This window comes from Nyctereutes procyonoides, unplaced genomic scaffold, assembly GCF_905146905.1.
Source record: "Nyctereutes procyonoides isolate TBG_1078 unplaced genomic scaffold, NYPRO_anot_genome, whole genome shotgun sequence".
Taxonomy (NCBI): Eukaryota; Metazoa; Chordata; class Mammalia; order Carnivora; family Canidae; genus Nyctereutes; species Nyctereutes procyonoides.
This window is the reverse complement of record NW_026575030.1, coordinates 41550362-41572083: the sequence shown is the minus strand read 5'-3', so window position 1 is coordinate 41572083 and position 21722 is coordinate 41550362. Positions and strand designations below refer to the sequence as shown.

General features: G+C 38.6%; 1 protein-coding gene across 3 annotated transcripts in view; it reads left to right on the top strand.

The window, feature by feature from the left end:
- NXPE3 (neurexophilin and PC-esterase domain family member 3) overlaps positions 1-21722 on the top strand; it is a 50543-nt gene that overhangs the window by 1619 nt on the left and 27202 nt on the right. Inside the window, exons 3-4 of one of the 3 annotated variants that reach the window (XM_055315859.1) lie at positions 1866-2055; positions 4940-5245. In XM_055315859.1, coding sequence (XP_055171834.1) covers positions 5153-5245 — 93 coding nt within the window. In that variant the 5' untranslated portion in view covers positions 1866-2055; positions 4940-5152. Of the gene's footprint in view, positions 1-1865; positions 2056-4939; positions 5246-17134; positions 17279-21722 lie in introns of those variants that run through there. The other 2 variants (XM_055315860.1, XM_055315861.1) reach the window with 2 other exon arrangements.

Genomic DNA, 21722 nt, shown 5'->3' with positions numbered 1-21722 from the left:
CGGGGTGGTGAGTCAGCAGTTTGGGTGTGTGAAGTGGGGATAAATGAAAGAGAAATGGAATCAGGGGAAACAAGTCCTGCAGACTTCTGCTGTGCTGCTTCTTCGCCCAAGGATGGACCTTACTTGGTGACCCATCATTGTCATGTTCTTGGATAGGTCTCCAGTTCTTTCTCTAGATCCTGGCTCGTTAAGTTTCAAGATCTTACCCAGCACCTTGTGAAATATGCCTGCTCTTTGTTATTTATTTATTGAAGTACAGTTGACATACAATGTTCTGTTCGTATCAGGTGTATACCAGAGTGATTTGACATTTGTATACATTACAAAATGATCACCATGATCAGTGTAATTACCACCTGTCACCACACAAAGTTATTACAGTATTATTCACTATATTCCCTATGCTATATTTGCATCCCCATAACTTACTTATTTGGTAACTGGAAGTTTGTATCTCTTAATCTTCCTCGCCTATTTTGCCCATCCCCCTGATTCCCCTCCCCTCTGGCAACCAGCAGTTTGTTCTCTGTATTTATGAGTTCTATGGCTGCAATTTGGAAAGTTTAATATATAAATTTGGGGGAGGCATGGAGCCTGAATGTGGGGCTCGATCTCACAACCCTGAGGTCATGACCTGGGCTGAAATTAAGAGTCAGATGCTTAACTGACTGAGTCACACAGGCTCCCCTGATATATAAATATTTAAATTTGGGTATTGTCCTTGTAAATCTGATTGTCTTTTGTGAAGTAGTCTTTGTACTCTGAATTAAAATTCTAGACACTTGGTCTGATAAGTACAATTACATTTATGTGGATAGCAGTTCAGGGTATTTAGGACAGGAACTGTCCCAGAAACTGGATGTGTGGTTATCCTCTAGTACATTATTGTCTTTGTTAAATGGTTGTCCAAGAACTTTAGTTCCCTAGGGCATGGGTTTGCTGCCTAATTTTCTTTTTAGTACTGAACTCAACTGTCTCATTGATGTTACTGACGATTTTAATTCCAAGTGATGTAAGCAATCACTGTGATTCTCTCGCAAGATGGGATGAAGACAGGTGCAGAGAGGTAGTCGGGGGTTGTTAGGTCATAAGGAAGTTAGATTGGCTGGTAAGTAGTCTTCTTTTTTTAAGATTTTATTTATTTATTTGAGAGACAGAGATAGAGAGAGTGAGCAGGGAGGAGAGGGAGAAGCAGGCTCCCCACTGAGCGGGAACCCTACATGGGGCTTGATTCCAGGACCCTGGGATCATGATCTGAGCCCAAGGTAGGCGGTCAGCTGACTGAGCCAACCAGGCGCCCCAGGTAAGTTGTCTTAATAAGCTTTGGTGAAAGACCCAACAGACCATGCATTTTACATTTTGCTTGTCCTTCAAACCTAAATATGAAGCATGACTAAGTGGTGGACTGGCAGATTAGAAAGATTTGAAAATCAGACTGCTCAAATTTAAATTTCTCCTGGAGTAATCATAACTTTTGGATCTGTCTTGTTTTCTATTGTGGTAGGATGGGTTGTTAAGTACATGATTATTCTAGTCTTTAAGAAAAAGTAACATAGGGTACTTCTATCTTTTATTTATTTATTTATTTATTTATTTATTTATTTATTTATTTATTCCAGTTATAATGCTACTTATAAGGTTTTGACCTTCAGCTTAGGTCTGGGCATGACTTGCCATATTTAAGTTCACATATATAAATATCCAGTTATTGTTTTTTTATTAGTAGTAAAGGAAATGTTTTTCCTACTATGTTATATACCAAAATCTGTGTACATCTTGGTATAAATTATACTCTTGATTTCAAATATGTTTTCCTTAATTTCAGTATCTTTAACCTGTGTGTCATGTGTTTATCCCTGTTGTAGAAGGAAGAATGGTATACAAATGAAAAAAGTATCAACCTATATGATTTGAATATGGCAAGACAAGAATAAGTGCTGCTTTCACGATTGCTTGAATTCAGGACTTTACACTGGAAGGAAAGTTAGCTGTAAGCTCTAATTTCTTAGTTCTAATAAGCATCTCTCCTTGGGAACCGGACATTTAAAAAAAAAGGTAAATCACGTTATATATTTTTATTTTTGGTTGATTTAGGAAATTTTTTGTTAGAGTCATTCCCATCTGACCCTTTTGTTTTTACTCAATTCTAAGGTAATTTGAGATTTCAAGTGATATTGTCCTGCTGTCTTTGCAAATAAACTTAAAATGCCTAGGTTTTATATTTGTAGAAAAATAGTAGAGAATGGTTAGAGATTTCTTCCTTCAACTTTGAAATTTTTCATTTTGAATTGTTTTCCTATATTTGGTGTAATGCTCTGTTTCTCCTTATGGCTTATCTTTAATTATTACTTTTAGAACTTGCTTTTTATTTTATATTTGTAATTTTTATTTCCTGGTGAAAAGTTAGGACAGAAAGATAAAGACTAAGGAGAAAAAAAACCACGCAGAGGTGACAACTATCAACATTTTAATATATGTCTTTTCAAGAGGTCTAAGTGCGCCTCCAACCACATCTACTTAGATATACAAATGGGTCTCTCAAAACTCAGTGCTCTCTTTGCTCCCAGCAGGAAGTCAGGTCTTTCCTTGGCATGACTCTCCAATGATGATTTTCCGTAGAAGTCCTTGGCTGTGGGAGGCTTCTTGCATATTTGCATTGCTGTCTATTTCCCTATAGTTCCTGTAGCTCTAGAGTCTGCTGCCCTTTGGCATCCTTCTGCACCCCTGACTGCTGCTGCTACGTGGCTCTGAATAACACTGAGCTTCTCTCAGCTGCTGGCGTTTCCATGGTACACAGACCGTGCTTACTATGGTGCTGCTGAATCTCTGTGGAGTATCACCTTTGGTCTTCTCCTTCTCTGGGCATGAGGGAAACCTATGATTTTTATGGCCAACTCCTTGAGAAGGGTTTCTGCAGAGGAGCAGTTGGGCCCTGATGACAGAGTTATTTCTTCTAGTTCACAGCCATTCTTTCCAGAATTTACAGGCACTTTGGGGTGAGTGTGTGCTTGGGTGTTGGAGAGGGCCAGTGTTGAGGAGTGATCAAATGGTTAAGTGCAGCCTTTCACAGTACTTGGTATCCCTATAGAGGTGGCCAGGAGTGGTGGATTTATTCCTATTTAATTTAGGAGAGGAACTACCTCTTGCCTAATATGAGTGTAAGCTTTTCCATGGGAATTTTTGGCATTTAGTGCAGTGTGTGGTACAGAGTAGGCCTCCATAATTATTTGTTGTGTAGATTGTTGCATCAACATATATCATGTAAGGGGGGAGGTACTATGAGGGATTCAAAGAATGATATATTGTTTTTAAGTTGCTTTTTCTCTGATATATGGTTTCTGTTTTTTTTTTTTTTTAATTTTATTTATTTGAGAGAGCTTGAGAGCAGAGGGAGGAGCAAAGGGAGAGAGTGGGACAAGCAGACTTCATGCTGAGCACAGAGCCCCACATGGGCTTGGTCTCATGATCCTGAGATCACCACCTGAATCAAAACCAAGAGTTGGATGCTTAATTGACTGAGCCACCCAGGTGCCCCTAGTTTCTCTGTGTGTGTGTGTGCGCGCGCGCGCGCGCGCGTGTATGTTTTAAATAGTCGTTTTTGGTATAGTCTAGTTGGGGGGGACAGGAAATAACATACAAATACAGAGGAGTGAAAACACTGAGAAGAGAAATGAGAAGAAAGGACTGTGGCAATTCTGAGGATGGAGAGCATGTTAGAATAGCCTAGCCCCGTCTCCTTTACAAAGTGGAGGTGAGGGAGAGTTGTGGTTCTTGTGGCATGGGAATGGATTAGACAGTGTGGAAGAGTGAGGGAATAGGATGGCTTGCCAGGTCCAGTACACAGCCGCAGGGAGTGCTGGTGCGGCTGAGGTATTCAGTGGTCCTCTGTACCATAGTTATGCACCCTTTCATCTTCTCCACACTGCCCCCTATGGAAAGCCAAGCTAGGAACAAATATTAGTACTTTTGGGGTACCTGGGTGACTCAGCTGGTTATGCATCTGCCTTTGGCTCACGTCATGATCTCCAGGTCCTGGGATCGAGCCCCACGTGGGGCTCCCTGCTCAGCGGGGAGCTTGCTTCTCCCCCTCCTTCTGCCTCTTCCCCCCCCCCCCCACCGCTTGTGCTCTCTCTCTCAAATGAATAAATTAAAAAATCCTAAAAAAAAAAATGGTACATTCTCTGCTTACATATACCAAAATAACAACTGGGGGCAGCATTTTGAAATCATTATATGGGAGAACAGTTAGGAGTGGCAGGCTCTGAAGTCCTCTCTCTTTGGCAGAGATGATGAAAGATTTGGATCTCCTCTTAATCCTCAGGCTTAGCTTTTCTTTCCTATATCTCCGGGGCAAGTGTCTTCCCTCCTGTGCCCTGTTACACAGCTGAGGGAGCATTATCAGTTCTATATATGTGGTGGGGAGCTGAAAATCCAAAGAGTATTTCACGTTTTCTGCTGTGCAGGAATACACTGCTCCTTGTTTTCTAGAGGAGGTCAGGATGGTTTGCACAGTATCCCAGAACTTCTCATAAAATCATGAGGTTTCCTCTTAATGCTGATAAAATATAATTACTTTAGAGGTATTATATAACTTGAACCATAAGGGAAGGGAAATGATTTTATTTACTTAGACCTCTAGAAATTTAACAGTGACTCTAATTTTCTATTTCTAAGAGTTTGAAGATGTTCTTCTCTGTATTCTTAAAAGTTAAAACCTAAATAGGTTGTAGGACAAATATCACTCTGTTTATGTGGAAGCCTGGGGTTGGGTTTGAGCAAATTGGATATGGAACAGATTTTACTGTGCTCTTGCTCTTTGCTTTCTCTTTATGACTTTGGGCCTTTGAGAGGGTTGAAGAGGAAATGCAGCGTCTTTCCTCTTAGCACACACTAGGCTGTTGCAGCTGATGACGCGTATTCTCATCTTCCCTTTTTGAAGGAGTCCTTTGAAGAATGTACTTCTTAAATCAACCCCAGCTTCTCCTCCATACAAAGAACTCTTACTGATACTAGCAGAAAAGAAGCAAATTAAACTAAAAGCTCACCTGCAAAACTAAAAGCTCACTTGCAAATCAGAAGAACAAAGAAATGGAGTTTTGAGGAGTGAAGGTAGCATGGCGTCGGCCATGGGTGATCAAGACACAGCCAGACAATGTGGATCAGTTTCTTCAAACTACGGCTTTTCTGCTGTCTGCTTGCAGTGTTGATGGTGGTGGTGCTGGTCATCAATGTTACTCAGGTTGAGGTGAGTACTTTGTATACTCCTTTGTAACTAAGGGAACTAAATCTAAGGATTTGGAGCAAACTAGCCTGGGAAATGTTACCATTGGAAAACTTATCCTGGTCATAGCTCTTGTTTTCATTCAGTAAGTAGAGTACCTTCAGTGGTTATAGACCATGGTGGTCACAAAGGGTACGGTGGTGAAGATGACAAACATGATTTCTTCATATATGGAGCTCATATTCTAATTGTGCATGGGAGAAAACAGTAATCATAATCATACAGTAATAATAAATGATAATTAGAAATTGTGAAAAGTACTGTGAAGAAAGGAAAGCGGGCTACTCTGTAGTAGTTAGCGAGGTGAAGGAAAGCTTTTTCAAGGAGGGGACCTTTTAGCTGACTCCTGGCCAAAAGCTGAAGGAGTACTCAGAGGAGGAAGTTGATGAATCTGTTCTGAAGACCATGGAATGGCCCACTGGGGCCGGGACTGTGTCTTATTGAACCGTTTCCAGTGCTTGGCATCAGGAAGGAATTTAGTGGTATTCCCCTCTCCCTTGCTCTTGCCTCTCATACGTCACCAAAATTTATGGAGTAATTCTATAAAAAATGATGCTGTTCTTTTACTTTTGTGGGTCTTTGATACTTTTTAGGTTGCAGCTCCAGCTTAATTACAGTGTTTCTCTGCCTGTCGGGCTTTGCTATCCATGGAATGTTTGTGTCCACAAACATTCCGGTCCCAAGGGAGCTCAGATTACCGTTGTCTTTCATGCTCTCAGGTGGTTCTTCCTTCAGCTCCAGTAGTTTCATCAGGCACTTGGGCCCTCCAGTACTCCGTTCAGTATTTGAGTGGGACCCTCTGTACATCTCCTGACTTCTCCTGCTACTCTGTCCTGTGGATTCACTTTGGTTTATTAAGACTCAGCCACATCTCTTCAGCTTGAGTAGTTGACTAGGTTCCACCTGGAATCTTCTCTCTATGCTTCAGCCTGGAAATGCTTTCAAGGCTGTAAGCAAAGGATCACTTCCTGTATTTCCCATCTTTCAGGCATCACTATCCTTTGTGGTCTAACATCCAGGGTCATTTTTTCATATATTCTGGCCTTTTTTTTAAAAAAAAGTTGTTTCAGGTGGAAGGGTTAATTTCACTGTTTCTTTGTCCTGGCTGGAAGTGGAAGTCTGAGGAATTTGAATTTGAGGGGATAGTGATAATTGAGAAGCCAGAGAAGAGAAGGATTAATGGACCAAGGAGAGGAGATAATAGGATCTAGAGCACAAATGGAGCTTATAACTTTTTTTAAAAAATATTTTATTTATTCATGAAAGACACACACACACACACAGAGAGAGAGAGAGAGAGAGAGGCGGAGACACAGGCAGAGGGAGAAGCAGGCTCCATGCAGGGAGCCCAGTGTGGGGCTCGATTACAGGTCTCCAGGATCACATCCTGGGCCCAAGGCAGATGCTCAACCGCCAAGCCACCCGGGCATCCCCCTAACTTTTTGTTTTTTAAAGACACTTTATTTTATTTTTTTCATGAGAGACACACAGAGAGAGGTAGAGACATAGAAGGAGAGACAGTCTCCTTGCTGGGAGCCCAACGCACGACTCGATCCCAGGACCCCAAGATCACAACCTGAGCCAAAGGCAGATGCTCAACCACTGAGCCACCCAGGTGCCCTGGCACTTATAACTTTATGGAGGATGAGAAACATGGTACATTGTGGGTATTCTTGTTACCATTTTAATATCAATTCTGTAGGAGGGGCTCTGCTCTTTCCTCTGACTTAAGAAGGAAAACTATCATGATGATTGGCAGTGTAGATACGTTTGCTGCTGGAGGGTAGGACATTGAAGTAGTTCTTGCCTGTAGAGGAAGTGGAAGGTGGAAGGGGGTGCTATGCAGGAGGTTTGTGTGTAGGAGCTTTGAAGAACAGGGTTGGGAGATGGAGCTGACCCCGCAGGTTGACAGAGGGGCAGTATCTTTCAGGACCATAGGTGTGCTTGGCACTCATCTTCATTGGTTTTGTGAGTGTGTATGTGTATGTGTTTTACCACATTCAATAGCCTGGTTATACAAAGAGAGAAAAGAGAAACTTGTGTGGGTCTGTGTTTGGTGAGGAGGCAGAGAAAGGGAGAAAGAGAGACTTGAGAGGGTAGGTCAGAGTCCCACATCATTCATGTTATTACAGTCAGGAAGGAATGTGAGAAAATTCCCCTAACATTCCTACTTTAGTTCTCAAAAACTTCTGGACTGAATGACAACTAATAGCTCTCATTATTCACCACCAACACAAGCTTAAGCGTAAGGGAGAAAGGAGATGGCAGTAATAAACGATTAAGACAATTCTGACATTGAAAATAATAAATAGGTCTTTCAGTAGAGCACGGTAAAACATTTCCCCTGCCTAAGGAGATCATCTTGTCCAAAATGAGAATATTGCCATGACTTTTAAACTGTTCAGTTTATTACTGTGATGATAATTGATAAAGAAGTTTTGGGTGAGGGATGGGGGGAGCAGGAAAGGCTCTGAAGGTTGGCAGTCTGCCATCCCTTAATCCCCTTTCCATCCTATGCTTCTGATCCTGAGTATGCTTTTCTTGTGATAAGAGTGAGCATTTTCTAAAACACACAGACTCAGTTTTCATTAAAAATACCACATAATATGAAAGGGAGGTATATGAAGCAATATCCAGCAAAAGTTGTACAGGGGATCAATACTCTTGCTCTGATAAGCCCTCACTGAGCATGGCCTGTTTTCTTCCCGCTTATTCATTGATATTTTAAATACATATATTTCTTTCATTATAAAAAAACACCACCAGTCTCTGGGGCCTTTGGCTGTAAGTGAAGAAACCTAATTCTGGCTGGCTTTCCTATTAAGGAATATTAGTCATTTACAGTAGAGTCAGGAGGTAAGTTGGGCACACTTGAGGCTGTTTCTGTGTCTTGTCTCTGCCCTCCTTCCTTTGTGTTAGCTTTTGTCCATGGCATCCTCTTTCATGGCTGGATTGTAGGATGTCATCGTAGCAATAGGTGGTTGCATCCTTGTTCATGTCCAGTTTGAGAGTTTGTTCTCTTCACTTTCTGAAGAGATTTCTTGCATTTTTCCATTTGCAAGTAAAATTCAGATAGCTGTTACCAGAGCACTGGCAGGTCTGGATTTGGCTGCATGCATCCACCAGAAACCTCCAGCAACCTCTTCTGAATTTTCATAGGCCAGAGTTGGGTCCCATGCCCATTCCTGGATCAGTCACTTGGGATTATGCCTTGATCAGTCAGGTGTGCCCCCGAGCTGACAGGTCAGCACACCACAGTGCTGTTTTTCAGTAGGCAGAGAGTGAAACATGTGGGATGTAATGTTCACTCCGGTTTACCACCGGTAGTGGCTCCAGAGTGACCATTGGTGGTGTTTCATCTTGGCTTTGAATCTAAAAAGGTGGCAGGCCCTGAGGTTGTCCTTGTCACTGGCCTAGAATAGAGTTGTCATTTAGGAAAATTTAAGCAAATTGAATTTTTTGCCTTCTTTTTCATTTGTGAATAAAATTCATGTGGCTTAGCACCAAGTATCTCCTGATTCTTGGATTGGGCTACATGGGTCATTCAGCTGGTCTTTTTTTTTTTTTTTTTAGATTCTAGTATAATTAACATACAGTGTTTTATCAGCTTCAGGTGAACATTATAGTGATTCATCAATTCTGTGTATTATTCACTGCTCATCCCTATGTGTACTCTTTTTTTTTTTTTTTTAAGATTTTATTTATTTATTCATGATAGACATAGAGAGAAAGAGAGAGAGAGGCAGAGACACAGGCAGAGGGAGAAGCAGGCTCCATGCAGGGAGCCCAACATGGGACTCGATCCCGGGTCTCCAGGATCATGCCCTGGGCAGAAGGCAGGCGCCAAACTGTTGTGCCACCCAGGGATCCCCATATTAACTGTTTTTTTTTTTTTATTTTTATAAATTAATTTTTATTGGTGTTCAATTTACCAACATACAGAATAACACCCAGTGCTCATCCCGTCAAGTGTCCCCCTCCGTGCCCGTCACCCATTCACCCCCACCCCCCGCCCTCCTCCCCTTCCACCACCCCTAGTTCATTTCCCAGAGTTAGAAGTCTTTATGTTCTGTGTCCCTTTCTGATATCTCCCACATGTGTACTCTTAATTCCCCTCACCTATTTCATCCAAACCCCTAACAGCTCCCTTCTGGTAACCACTAGTTTGTCCTCTCTATTGAAGAGTCTTTTTTTGGGGGGGGGGGTGTCTTTTTTTCCCTTTCTTTGTTTTGTTTCTTAAATTTCACATATGAAAAAAAATTTCACATATAAGTGAAATCATATGGTATTTGTCGTTCTCTGACATATTTCACTTAGCGTTATGTGTTCTACATCTATCCATGTTATTGCAAATAGGCAAGATTTCATTCTATTTATGACTGAGTAATATTCCATTGTATATATGTACCACATCTTTTTTATCTATTCATCTATGGATGGATACTTGGGTTGCTTTTATATCTTGGCTATTATAAATAATGTTGCAGTAAACAGAAGGAGGTATATATTTTTTCAAATCAGAGAAATTATTGCCTGTGCTCTCTTCTAGGATTTTTTATGGTCAGGTCTCCCATTTAGGTCTTTAATCCATTTTGAATTTATTTTTGTGTATGATATAAGAAAGTGGTCCGTTTTAATTCTCTTGCAGGTAGCCATCTAGTTTTCCCAACACCATTTGTTGAAGAAACTTTTTCTTATTGCATATTCTTGCCTCCTCTCTCAAAGATTAATTGACCAAATAATCATGGGTTTATTTCTGGCTCTCTATTCTGTTCTGTTAATCAATATGTCTGTTTTTGTGCCAGTACCATACTGTTTTGATTACTACAGTTTTGTAGTATATCTTGAAATCTGGGATTGTGATACCTCCAGTTTTTTTTTTTTTTAATTCATTTATTAGAGAGAGAGGCGAGAGAGCATGAGTGGGGGCGGGGGCAGAGGGAGAGGGAAAGACAGACTCCCCACTGAGCAGGGAGCCCATTGATGCAGAGCTTGAGCCTGGGACCCTGAGACCATGACCTGAGCCAAAGGCGGACACCTAAATGACTGAGCCACCCAGGCACCCTGTGATACCTCCAGTTTTGTTCTTCAAGATTGCTTTGGCTGTTTGGGGTCTTTTCTGGTTCCATACAAATTTTAGGATTGTTTGTTCTAGTTCTGTGAAAAATGCTGTTGATATTTTGATAGAGATTAGATCAAATTTGTGGATTGGTTTGGGTAATGTGGACATTTTAACAGTATTTATTCTCCTAATCCATGAGCATGGAATATCTTTTAGTTTCTTTCATTGTGTTTTGTAGTTTTCAGAGTACTGGTCTCTCACTGCCTTGGTTAGGCCTATTCCTAAGTATTGTATTATTTTTGGTGCAACTGTGAGTAGGATTGTTTTCTTAATTTCTCTTTCTGCCGTCTCATTGTTAGTGTATAGAAATGCAAAGAATCTCTGCATATTGATTTTGTATCCTGAAATTGGTTGATCTTGAGTAGCTGGGATGGCTACCCAAGGAACAAGAGTAAGAGTAGGAGAGGAAGAGAGGAAATGGGTAGAAAGGGGGTATGTTGTAAGCATGCATGGTTTGGTCCTTAATGGTTTGTCATATCCTTACAACAATTAAAGAAGAGAGGGAGGCTGGAATATTTCCTAATAGGTAATCAGTAGATAAGGAAAGATTTTCTTTTCTTTCTTTTCATTGAGATACAATTGACATATAACATGTAGGTTTAAGTTGTGCAGCAGTGTTGATTTTATATTTATATATTGCAATTTGATTATCACCATAGGATTTTACAATATCAGACCTTGTAACATAGTCTTTAATCCATTTTGAATGGTTTAAGAAAGAGGTATACTCATTTATCTGCTTGTTGTCCAGTTTTTCCAACACCATTTATGGAGGAGACTATGCTTTCCCCATTGAATATTTGTGGCTCCCTTGTCAAATATTAGTTGATCCTAGGGGTCCCTGGCTGGCTCAGTTATATGACTCTTGATCTTGGGGTCATGAGTTTGAGCCCCACATTGGGCATATAGATTAGTTAAAAAAATTAGTTTATCATATATGTGGAGCTTTATTTCTGGGGTCTTAATTCTCTTCTGTATTTATGCCAGTACTACACTGTTTTGAGTAGTATAGCTTTGTAGTGAAGTTTGAAATCAGAAAGTATGATACCTTTAACTTTATCCTTGTTTCTTAGGATTGCTCTTGCTACTGGTGTCTTTCATGGTTCCATACAAATTTTGTTTTTTCTATTTTTTTATTAGAAATGCCGTTGGAATTTTGATAGGGATTGCCTTATAAATGTCTGTTAGGTCCATTTGATCTATTATATGTGTGGTTCAAATCCAGTGTTTCCTTGTCGATTTTGTCTGGATGATGTTCACTGCTGACAGTGGAGTATTGAAGTCCCTTACTATTCTTTTATTGTTGTCTATTTCTCCTTTCGGTTCTGTTAATGTTTTATTTACATATGTGTATAAATAAAATATATTTAGGTGTTCTGATGTTGGGTTGGTATATGTTTACAATTATTATATCCTCTTGATGAATTGATCTCGTTATCATTATATAATGACCTTTTTTGTCTCTTGTTACTGTTCTTGGCTTAAAGTTTATTTTGTCTCATGTAAATATAGCCACCCCCTCTTTCTTTTGGTTTCTACTTGGATGGAATATCATTTGTCATCTCTTTGCTTTCAGCCCATGTGTATCCTTAAATCTGAAGTATCTTGGAGGCTGCCTATATAGTTGGGTCTGTTTTTTTTTTTTTTCCCATTCAGCCACTATTTGCCTTTTGCTTGGTGAATTCAATCCACATATATTTAGTGTATTTATTGATATATAGGGACTTACTAATGCCATCTTATTAATTGCTTTCTGGTTGTTTTGTATTTTCATAGTTTCTTTTCCCCTCTGTTTCTGCCTTCTTTTGTAAATTGGTGTGTTTCCATGGTGGTATGCTCTGTTTTTTCCTTTCTCTTGGAATCTATTCTGTTTTTGTGTTGTGTTGTAGTTACTATGGGACTTATATAAAATATCTCTTAGATAAAGCAGTCCATTTTAACCCTATGGCAACTTAACCTCGGTAGCATACAAAGCTCCACTCTTTTACTCTCTCTCTTTTATATTTATATATTTGATGTCACAATTTACCTCTTTTTATATTGTGTATTCATTACTGTAGTAGCTATAGTTACTTTTGATGCTTTTCCGTTTAACTTTTATGCTGTAGGTAAGTGGTGTTAACACACTACTCTTATAGAATTAGAGTTTTGTAGAATCTATTATAGAATTAGCTTTCTAAATCTGACCATATATTTCTCTTTACTGTTGTGTTATATACTTTTTGTGTGTGTGTTGCATACCTTCATATGTTCTCGTGTCACCAATTAGTGTCTTCATTTCAGCTTAAAAAACTCTTTTTAGCATTTTTGCAAGGCAGATCTAGTGGTGATGCACTCTCTCAGCTTTTGTTTGTCTGAGACAGTCTTTATTTCTCCTTCATACCTGAAAGCTAACTTTGCTGGATGCAGTATTTTTGGCCAACACTTATTTTCTTTCAACACTTTGAATGTCATTCCACTCTGTCCTGGCCCTAAGAGTTTCTGCTGAGAAAGTTGCTGATAGCCAAATGGGTGTCCCTTTGAAATTACAGTCTTTTTTTCTGGCTACTTTTAGCATTCTTTGTGTTTGTTTTTGACAGTGTCATATTATGTCTTAGTCAAAGTTTTTTTTTGAATTTAGATAATTGGGTGATCTATTAGCTTCCTGGACTTGGTCATCCAATTATATCCCCAGATTTGGAAAGTTGGCAGCTATTATCTTTTTATTTTTTATTTTTATTTTTTAAAGATTTTATTTATTTATTCATGAAAGACATACACACACACACACACACACAGAGGGTGGGGTGGAGGCAGAGACACAGGCAGAGGTAGAAACAGGCTCCATGCAGGGAGCCTGATGTGGGACTCAATCCCAGGTCTCCAGGATCACGCCCTGGGCCAAAGGCAGGCACTAAATCGCTGAGCCACCTAGGGATCCCCGCTATTATCTTTTTAAATAAACTTTCTGACCCCTTTTCATTCTCTGCTCTTTCTCAAATCCTGATTATTTTAATATTTGTACATTTACTGTCATCCTATAGGTCATGTAGACTTGCTGTATTCTTTTTCATTCTTTTCTCTTTATTCATTTCTGATTGGGTTATTTCAAAATTTCTTTTTTCCACCTTACTTATTATGTCTTCCATTTGATCTACTCTATTGTAGATGCTCTGTATGGCATTTTTCATTGCATTCGTTACATTTGTTTTCTTTTTTATGATTTCTCTGTCTTTGTAGATTTCTCAATTTATTGATGTACTTTGTTGATTGTGTTTTCTTTGTTGAATTTTCTTAAGCAGCTATTTTGAATTCTTTATCATATTGCTTGTTAAATTCTGTGCCATTGAGTTAGGTTATTGTGCGATTATTGTTATCTTTTGGTGACGATGTATTTCCTTGATTTTTCATGTAGATTTGAACTGCTGCTTTTGCATTTAAGGTAGCAAACACTTCCTCAAATCTATACTAGTTGTCTCTAGACGGGGTATGCTCTTTCTTAGTCCTTTTGTACCTGGGTTGTCTCCTTATATGGATAACATCTCCACATTTTTGCTTCTTCATGCGGCACAATTCTTAAGCTTTTATCTTTTCTCTGATTCTTACGAACCACCAGGCTAGCTGCTGTTAACTTTTTTTGTTTTCCAGAAAGTGGCACTGTAACTCAAGTTTCTGGTTTCTTCTTTGCCAATAGATAACAATCTGTTTTTCTGATAGCACTCACCTATCAGACTTACAGTTGCCACCTCAGGTGGAAACCTATGAGAGGAGCTGGTTGCAGAGGGGGGAGGTGTGAGTTTATCACTTAGCTCTTGGGCCCAGTGGGGAGATTGTCAGGTGATGATCCTATAGGCTTGTGGATCAACTTCCTGCTAAAGTTTTGAGTGCAGTTAGCAGGAACTGAGTCCCTTCAGGGCCTTTGGATATTCTCATTTGTCTTTTTCCTGATCTCCTCCCTCCCACCAGTCATGAAGGCCCAGCCTCAGTACTCTGGGTGCTGCTGGAGAGATATGGGTTTCTCCAGCAGCACCCTCCACAGCATGGGGGACTGAGCATGAACTCACTATTCTCCCGTTTCCCTTTTGGGAGAGGATGCCCCCAGATAGTTCAGCCATACTGTGTTGTGTTGAGGGAGGGGCTGCACTGCGTCACCAGTGGCGGGCCAGAACCTCTCCCTGTGAGGAAGGCTGGATTTCCACAGATTCGTTTTCATTCACTGGGATCTGCCCAGGTCAGGTTTTCCCTGACTGTGGTCGTGAGGAGTTGGGGCAGGTCCACTGGCTCTTCTGCAGCCTGTGCTGAGGTCTGTCTGCCTATTACCAGATGCACATGTGGGTGAGACTCCTGGGTCCCTTGGCATATGGTTCTGTTTCTCACAACTCCCATAAAGGCACTTTTGTTTGTGGACAGATGCCTAAGTAATTGTTGAAAGGGGGACGAAAAGGAGGACTATCTTAGGCTGTTATGCTGACGTCAATTCTGCTAATAGGACATTTTCAGTCATTTTTGTTTTCCTCTATTACTTTTTATTTTATTTTTTTAAAGATTTTATTTATTTATTCATGAGAGACACACACAGAGAGAAAGAGAGAGTCAGAGACACAGGCAGAGGGAGAAACAGGCTCCTTATAGGGAGCCGGACATGAGACTTGATCCCCGGTCTCCAGGATCACACCCTCGGGCTGCCCTACTCCATTACTTTTTAAAATTAACAAATAATACCATGTTCTCTTTTAAAATGAAGGCTCCTAATGAAATCCTTTTAATTGAAAATGTCTGTAAGTGTAAAATGAAAGGGAAAATAATATAGATTCCAAGAAGATCATTACAAATCCTTTATATATTGTGGGGTTATTTTTTATTTTGTGTGGGGTTTATATTTACCTTATATAGGATTTTGAAGTGTTTTGGCATAGGTGGGGAGCCTGAGGCATTTGTTTAAGTGGTTTGTAACAGGTAATACTAGCTATTGAGAATAATTTTTGGTTTTGCTTTGTTGTTGTTATTGGTTTTTTTCCCCCTTGCAGTTTGCCTCACTGTATAATATTAGATGCAGTTTTCTGTGTTAAGTACTAAAAAGATTCTGCATACAATTTCCAGTGTGTATGTGGGGGATTTTTCCACACCACAATGTAATTCTTAGACATCTGGGTAGTCTACAACTCAACCCAATTCTGACACTATCAACCTGGAAATTGCATTGTGTCCCACATATTACGGCTCAGTTCTACAAGACTCTTTCCTTACCCCCCCCCCCAACTTTAGATGCAATTTGTAAGTTTGGGTTGTCACCTATGCTTCTTACCAATTGGGTATAGTTTAGAGGTTCCAAGGACCCCCACCTTGGGTTTAGTTAATTTGTTAGAGTGGTTCAACAGAACTCAGAGATACATTTTACTTACTAGATTACTGGTTTATTATAAAAGGATATAACTTAAGAACAACCAGATGGAAGAGATGCATAGGGCAATGTATGTGGCAAGAGCATGGAACTTCCATATTCTTTGTGTGCGCCACTCTCCCTGAATCTCCATGTGTTCAGCAACCTGGAAGCTTTCTAGACCTCATCCTATTGGGTTTTTATGGAGGTTTCCTTCCACAGGTATGATTGAGTAAGTTGTTAGCCATTGGCAATTGATTCTACTTCTAGCCACTCTTCCCTTCCCAGATGGTTAGGTGGTGGGACCGAAAGGTCCAATCCTCTAATCATGGTTGGTTCGCCTGGCAGCCAGCTGCCATTCTTAGTGCTTTCCAAAAGAGGCTTGTTTTGAATAGACACCTATCTCACCTTTATGGCTCTGAAGTGTTTTCAGGAACTGATGACAAGAAGCCAAATTTCATAACAGTAAAACCCCACATAAATCAGTGAAACAGCATAGAGATCCCAGAAATACACCCATGTCTTTAGGGTCAATTAATCTATGATGAAAGAGGCAGGAGTATACAATGGAAAAAAGTCTCTTCAATAAATGTTGTTGGGAAACCTGGATGGCTACATGCGAAAGAGTGAAACTAGACCACTATCTTAAACCATACTAAACTCAAAATGTATTAAAGACCTAAATGTGAGACCTGAAATCATAACATTCCCAAAAGAAAACACACAATAATCTCTTGGACATCAACCTTAGCAACATATTTATGCATAGATATTCTAAAGCAAGGGAAGCCAAAGCAAAGTAAACTTTTGGGACTACACCAGAATAAATTTTTGCACAACAAAGGAACCATCAAAACAAAAAGGGAATCTTACTAAGTGGGGGAAGACATTTGTAAGATATATCTGATAATGGGTTCATATCCAAAATATTAAAAACAAAAACAAAATCAATTAAAAAATTTGCAGAAGACCTGAATAGACACTTTTCCAAAAGAGACATACAGATGGCCAACAGACACATTGGAGATACTCAGCATAGCTATTCATCAGGGAAATGCACATCAAAACCACACTAAGATATAACCTTACACCATTTGGAATGGCTAGTATCAAAAAGATAAGAAATAACAAGTATTGGCAAAGATGCAGAGAAAAAGGAATTCTTGTGCACTGTTGGTGGGAATATAAATTGGTGCAGCTACTGTAGAAAACAGTATGGAAGCTTCCTCAAAAAATTAAAAAAATAGAAATACCATATGATCCAGTAATTCCACTACTGGGTATTTGCCCAAAGAAAATGAAAACAGTAAATCAAAAAGATATATGCACCTCTATGTTTATTGCAGCATTATTTACAATACCCAAGATATGGAAGCAACCCACATGTCTGGTGATGGATGAACGGATAAAGAAGATATAGTGTTTGTGTATACACACACACACACAATGGACTCTTTCTTAGCCATAAAAAAGAATGAAGTCTTGCCATTTGCCACAACATGGATAGAGCTAGAAGGTATTATTTTGGTGAAGAAAGTCAGAGAAAGATGGATACCATATGACTTCACTTATATGTGGAATTTATTATTTTTTTTTTATATGTGGAATTTATAATCAAAAGAAGTGAGCAAACAAAAAGATTTAACACAGAGAACAAACTGGTAGTTGCCACAGGGGAGTGGGAGGATGAGAATGGGCAAAATGAATGAAGAGGATTAAGAGGTACAAGTTTCCGGTTATAAAATATGTATGTCACAGAGACAAAAAATATAACATAGGGAATATAGTCAATAATATTGTAATAATGTCGGATGGCAGATGGTAGGTACACTTAACCATGGTGAGCATTGAGTAATATATAGAATTGTTGAATCAATATGTTGTATATCTGAAACTAATACAACACTGTATGTCAGTTATACTTTAATAATAAAAAAGATAAAGCAAGTGTCTTGTAGGCAACATATAATTGACTCTTGTTTTTTGATCCACTCTGACGATTTCTCTTTTAATTGATGCGTTTAGTTCATTAACGTTTAGAGTGATTATTGATGCAGTTAGATTAATGCCTATCATATTTGTTATTGTTTTCTATTCAATGTTTTTGTTTTTATTATCTTCTCTTTTTTTAGCCTTTTGTGGTTTTAATTGGGCATTTTACATATTCCATTTACTCTCTTTTATTACTATATCAATTATATTTGTTATTTTACTTCTTTAAGTGATTTCCTAAGAGTTTGCAGTATACACTTACAACCAATCCAGATCTGCTATCAATACCATACTGCTGCTTTGGTAGTACAGATACCTTGTAATGACAACGTGTTCCTAATTTCTTCCTCTTGTTTTTTGTATAATGACAGTAATCATTGTCATTTATTTCAGTTATACATAAACATATATGTACACATGCATATGCAATTGAATACATTGTTGCTATTATTATTTTGGGCAAATTGTTATCTGTTAGATAAATTATGAATATGAAAAGTATTCACAAAAATGGATCAGTAATTACTCTTGAAGAATAAATTGTTAGTTGAGGCAAAAAATATGTAAAGTAAAAGCTTTTATTTCACCTTATTTATTCTCATGCTCTCCCTTTTTTATGCAAATCAGTGTTTCTGATCTATATCTTTTGCTTTTCTATGAAGAACTTTTAACATTTTTTGTTACACAGGTCTGCTGACAACAGATTCTCTCAATTTCTTTGGAGAAAGTCTTTAGTTTTTCACTTTTGAAGGATAATTTTGCAATGTACAGAATTGTAGGTTTTTTTTTTCTCATTACCTTTAGCATTGCACTCCACTTCTCTCCACTTCTCATAATTTCTCGGCAGTTAGATATAATTCTTATATTTGCTTCTCCAAAAATAAGTGTTTTTAAAATCTGCTTTGATTTCTTTTAAGATATTTTATCTTTGACTTTCTGCAGTTTGAATATGGTATATCTGGATGTAGTTTTTTTGTGTGTTTTCTTTGGTGTTTATTCTACTTGGTATTCTCTTGGCTTCCTGGATTGGTGATTTGGAATCTGACATTAATTTAGGGATATTTCCGGTCATTGTTGTCTTAATATTTTTTCTGTTCCTTTCTATCTTTCTGATCCTTTTGGTTTTCCTGTTGGGGCATGTTACACCTTTTTAAAGTATTCTCACAGCTCTTAAATACTTTGTTCTCATTTTTTTCATCCTTTTTTCTCTTTGATTTTTAGTTTTGGAAGTTTCCATTGACATATCTTCAAGCTCAGAGATTATTTACTCAGTTGTGTCTGGTCTACTAATGAGACTTTCAAAAGCACTCTCCATTTCTGTTACATTGCTTTTGGTCATTTATTTTAGTTTTTTGATTTTTATTTTTTGATGACTATTTTTTTAAAAAAGATCTTTGGGCAGCCCAGGTGGCTCAGCGGTTTAGCACCACCTTCAGTCCAGGACCTGATCCTGGAGACCCGGGATCGAGTCCCACGTCGGGCTCCCTGCATGGAGCCTGCTTCTCCCTCTGTCTGTGTCTCTGCCTCTCTCTCTCTCTGTGTCTCTCATAAATAAATAAATAAAAATTAAAAAAAAATCTTTTTTTTTTTATTTTTTATTTTTTTATTTAGTTATGATAGTCACAGAGAGAGAGAGAGGCAGAGACACAGGCAGAGGGAGAAGCAGGCTCCATGCACCGGGAGCCCGATGTAGGATTCGATCCCGGGTCTCCAAGATCGCGCCCTGGGCCAAAGGCAGGCGCCAAACCGCTGCACCACCCAGGGATCCCCCTTTTTTTTTTTTTTAAGTAATCTCTAAACCTAACATGGGGCTTGAATGTACAACCCCAAGATCAAGAATTGCATTTTATATACTGGCTGAGTCTGTGAAGTGCCCCGAAGATTTTTTTAAGAGAAATTTTATGTTTAAAGCAAAATTTTTTATTGTTTTAAATTTTAATTCCAGTATAGTAAACATACAGTGTTGTATTAGATTTTCAGATGTACAGTATAGTGATTCAGCAATTCTATAATTGTACTCTTAATCTCTTTCACCTATTTTACCCATCCCCATCTACCTCCCTTCTGATACTCTGTATTTTATTTTATTTTTTTAAAGATTTCATTTATTTATTCATGAGAGACAGAGAAAGAGGCAGAGACATAGGCAGAGGGAGAAATAGGCTCCATGCAGGGAGCCCGATGTGGGACTTGATCCTGGGACTCCAGGATCATGCCCTTAGCCAAAGGCAGATGCTCAACCCCTGAGCCACTCAGGCATCCCTGATATGCTTTATTTTAAATGCGTACCTTCTGTTAAAGTTATGTTTTTTTTTTTCAGCAAGAACTTGAAGCATACTTCAGAATACATGGTTCTAAAAGGTATATATAGAACATTGCATCTCAGAAAAATAGAATATACATTTTCTTCAAGTACACCCAGAAGAATCCCCTGGTTAAATCACATAAAAAAAGACATAACAAATATTAAAATTAGGAAGACTGAAATCATACCAAATATATTTTCCAACCACAGAGGTACAAAACTAAAGATCAAGAATAAAACAAAGCTGGAAAATCTATGTAAATGTTTAAGATGTAAATATTAAGCAGCACACTGCTGTATAAGCAATTGGCCCAAAAAGAAAGCAAATGGCAAATCAAAATATGTCGCAAACAAAAAAAAAAGGAAAAAATAATATTCCAAAACCTATAGAATGCAGTAAAAGCAGATGTTAGGGGGCAGCCCGGGTGGCTCAGCGGTTTAGTGTCTGCCTTCGGCACAGGGCGTGATCCTGGAGTCCCTGGATCAAGTCCCACATCGGGCTCCCTGCATGGAGCCTGCTTCTCCCTCTGCCTGTGTCTCTGCCTTGCTCTCTCTCTGTGTCTCTCATGAATAAATGAATAAAATATTAAAAAAAAAGCAGATGTTAGAGTGAAATTTATGTTATGAGTGCTTGTATTAAGAAAAAAAGTTGAAATAAGCAACTTTACACCACAAGGAACTAGAAAAAGAAGAAACTTAGCTGAAATTTAGTAGAGAAGGCAATAACAAAGAAAAATCAGAAACAAATAGAGACCAGAATAAATAATTACTTTACATTAAAAGTAATGACCAATTTTTTTTTTTAATTAGCAATAGTTTACAGTAAGAAAAAAAAGAAGGGGCACTTGGGTGGCTCAGATGGTAACTGTCTGCCTTTGGCTCAGGTCATGATCTTCAGGTCCTGGGATCAAGCCCCACATTGGGCTCCCAGCTCAGCAGGGAGTCTACTTCTCCCTCTCTGTCTGCGTCTCTCTGTGCTTGTGCTCTCTCTGTCTTTGTTTCTTTCCTTCAAATAAATAAATAAATAAAATCTTTAAAAAGAAAAAAAAAAGACTCAAAAACCAAAAGGAGAAATTGAAGAGAAAACAACACAACAGAGAAGCACAGAAATACATCATGTGATAACAGATTACTATAAACAATTATATACTAAAAATTCAGATAACTTAGAAGAAAAAATCCAGGTAATTCCTAAAACACACAGTTCACTAAGATTGAATCATGAATCTTGAATTCAAGAGGTAGAAAATCTTCTTAGACCAATAACAAGAATGAAAGTTGAATTAGGAATCAGAAATCTCCCAGCACAGAAAAGTCCAAGACCTCATGGTTTCATTGGTGAATTCTACCAAACATTAAAAAAAAAAAATTAATGACAATCTTTGTCACAATCTTACAAATAATGGAATAGAGGGAACACATTCAAAATCATTCCATGAGGCCAGTACTACTCTGATACCAAAGCAGATAAAAACGATACAAGAACAGGGATGCTGTTGGGTGGCTCAGTTGGTTTGGTGTCTGATTCTTGGTCTCAGCATAGGTCTCGATCTCAAGATCGTGAGTTCAAGCACCGTATTGAACTCTATGCTGGGTGTGGAGCCTTCTTACAAAATAGTGACGACAACAAACAATACAAGAACAAAAAAGTCTAATTTGTCCA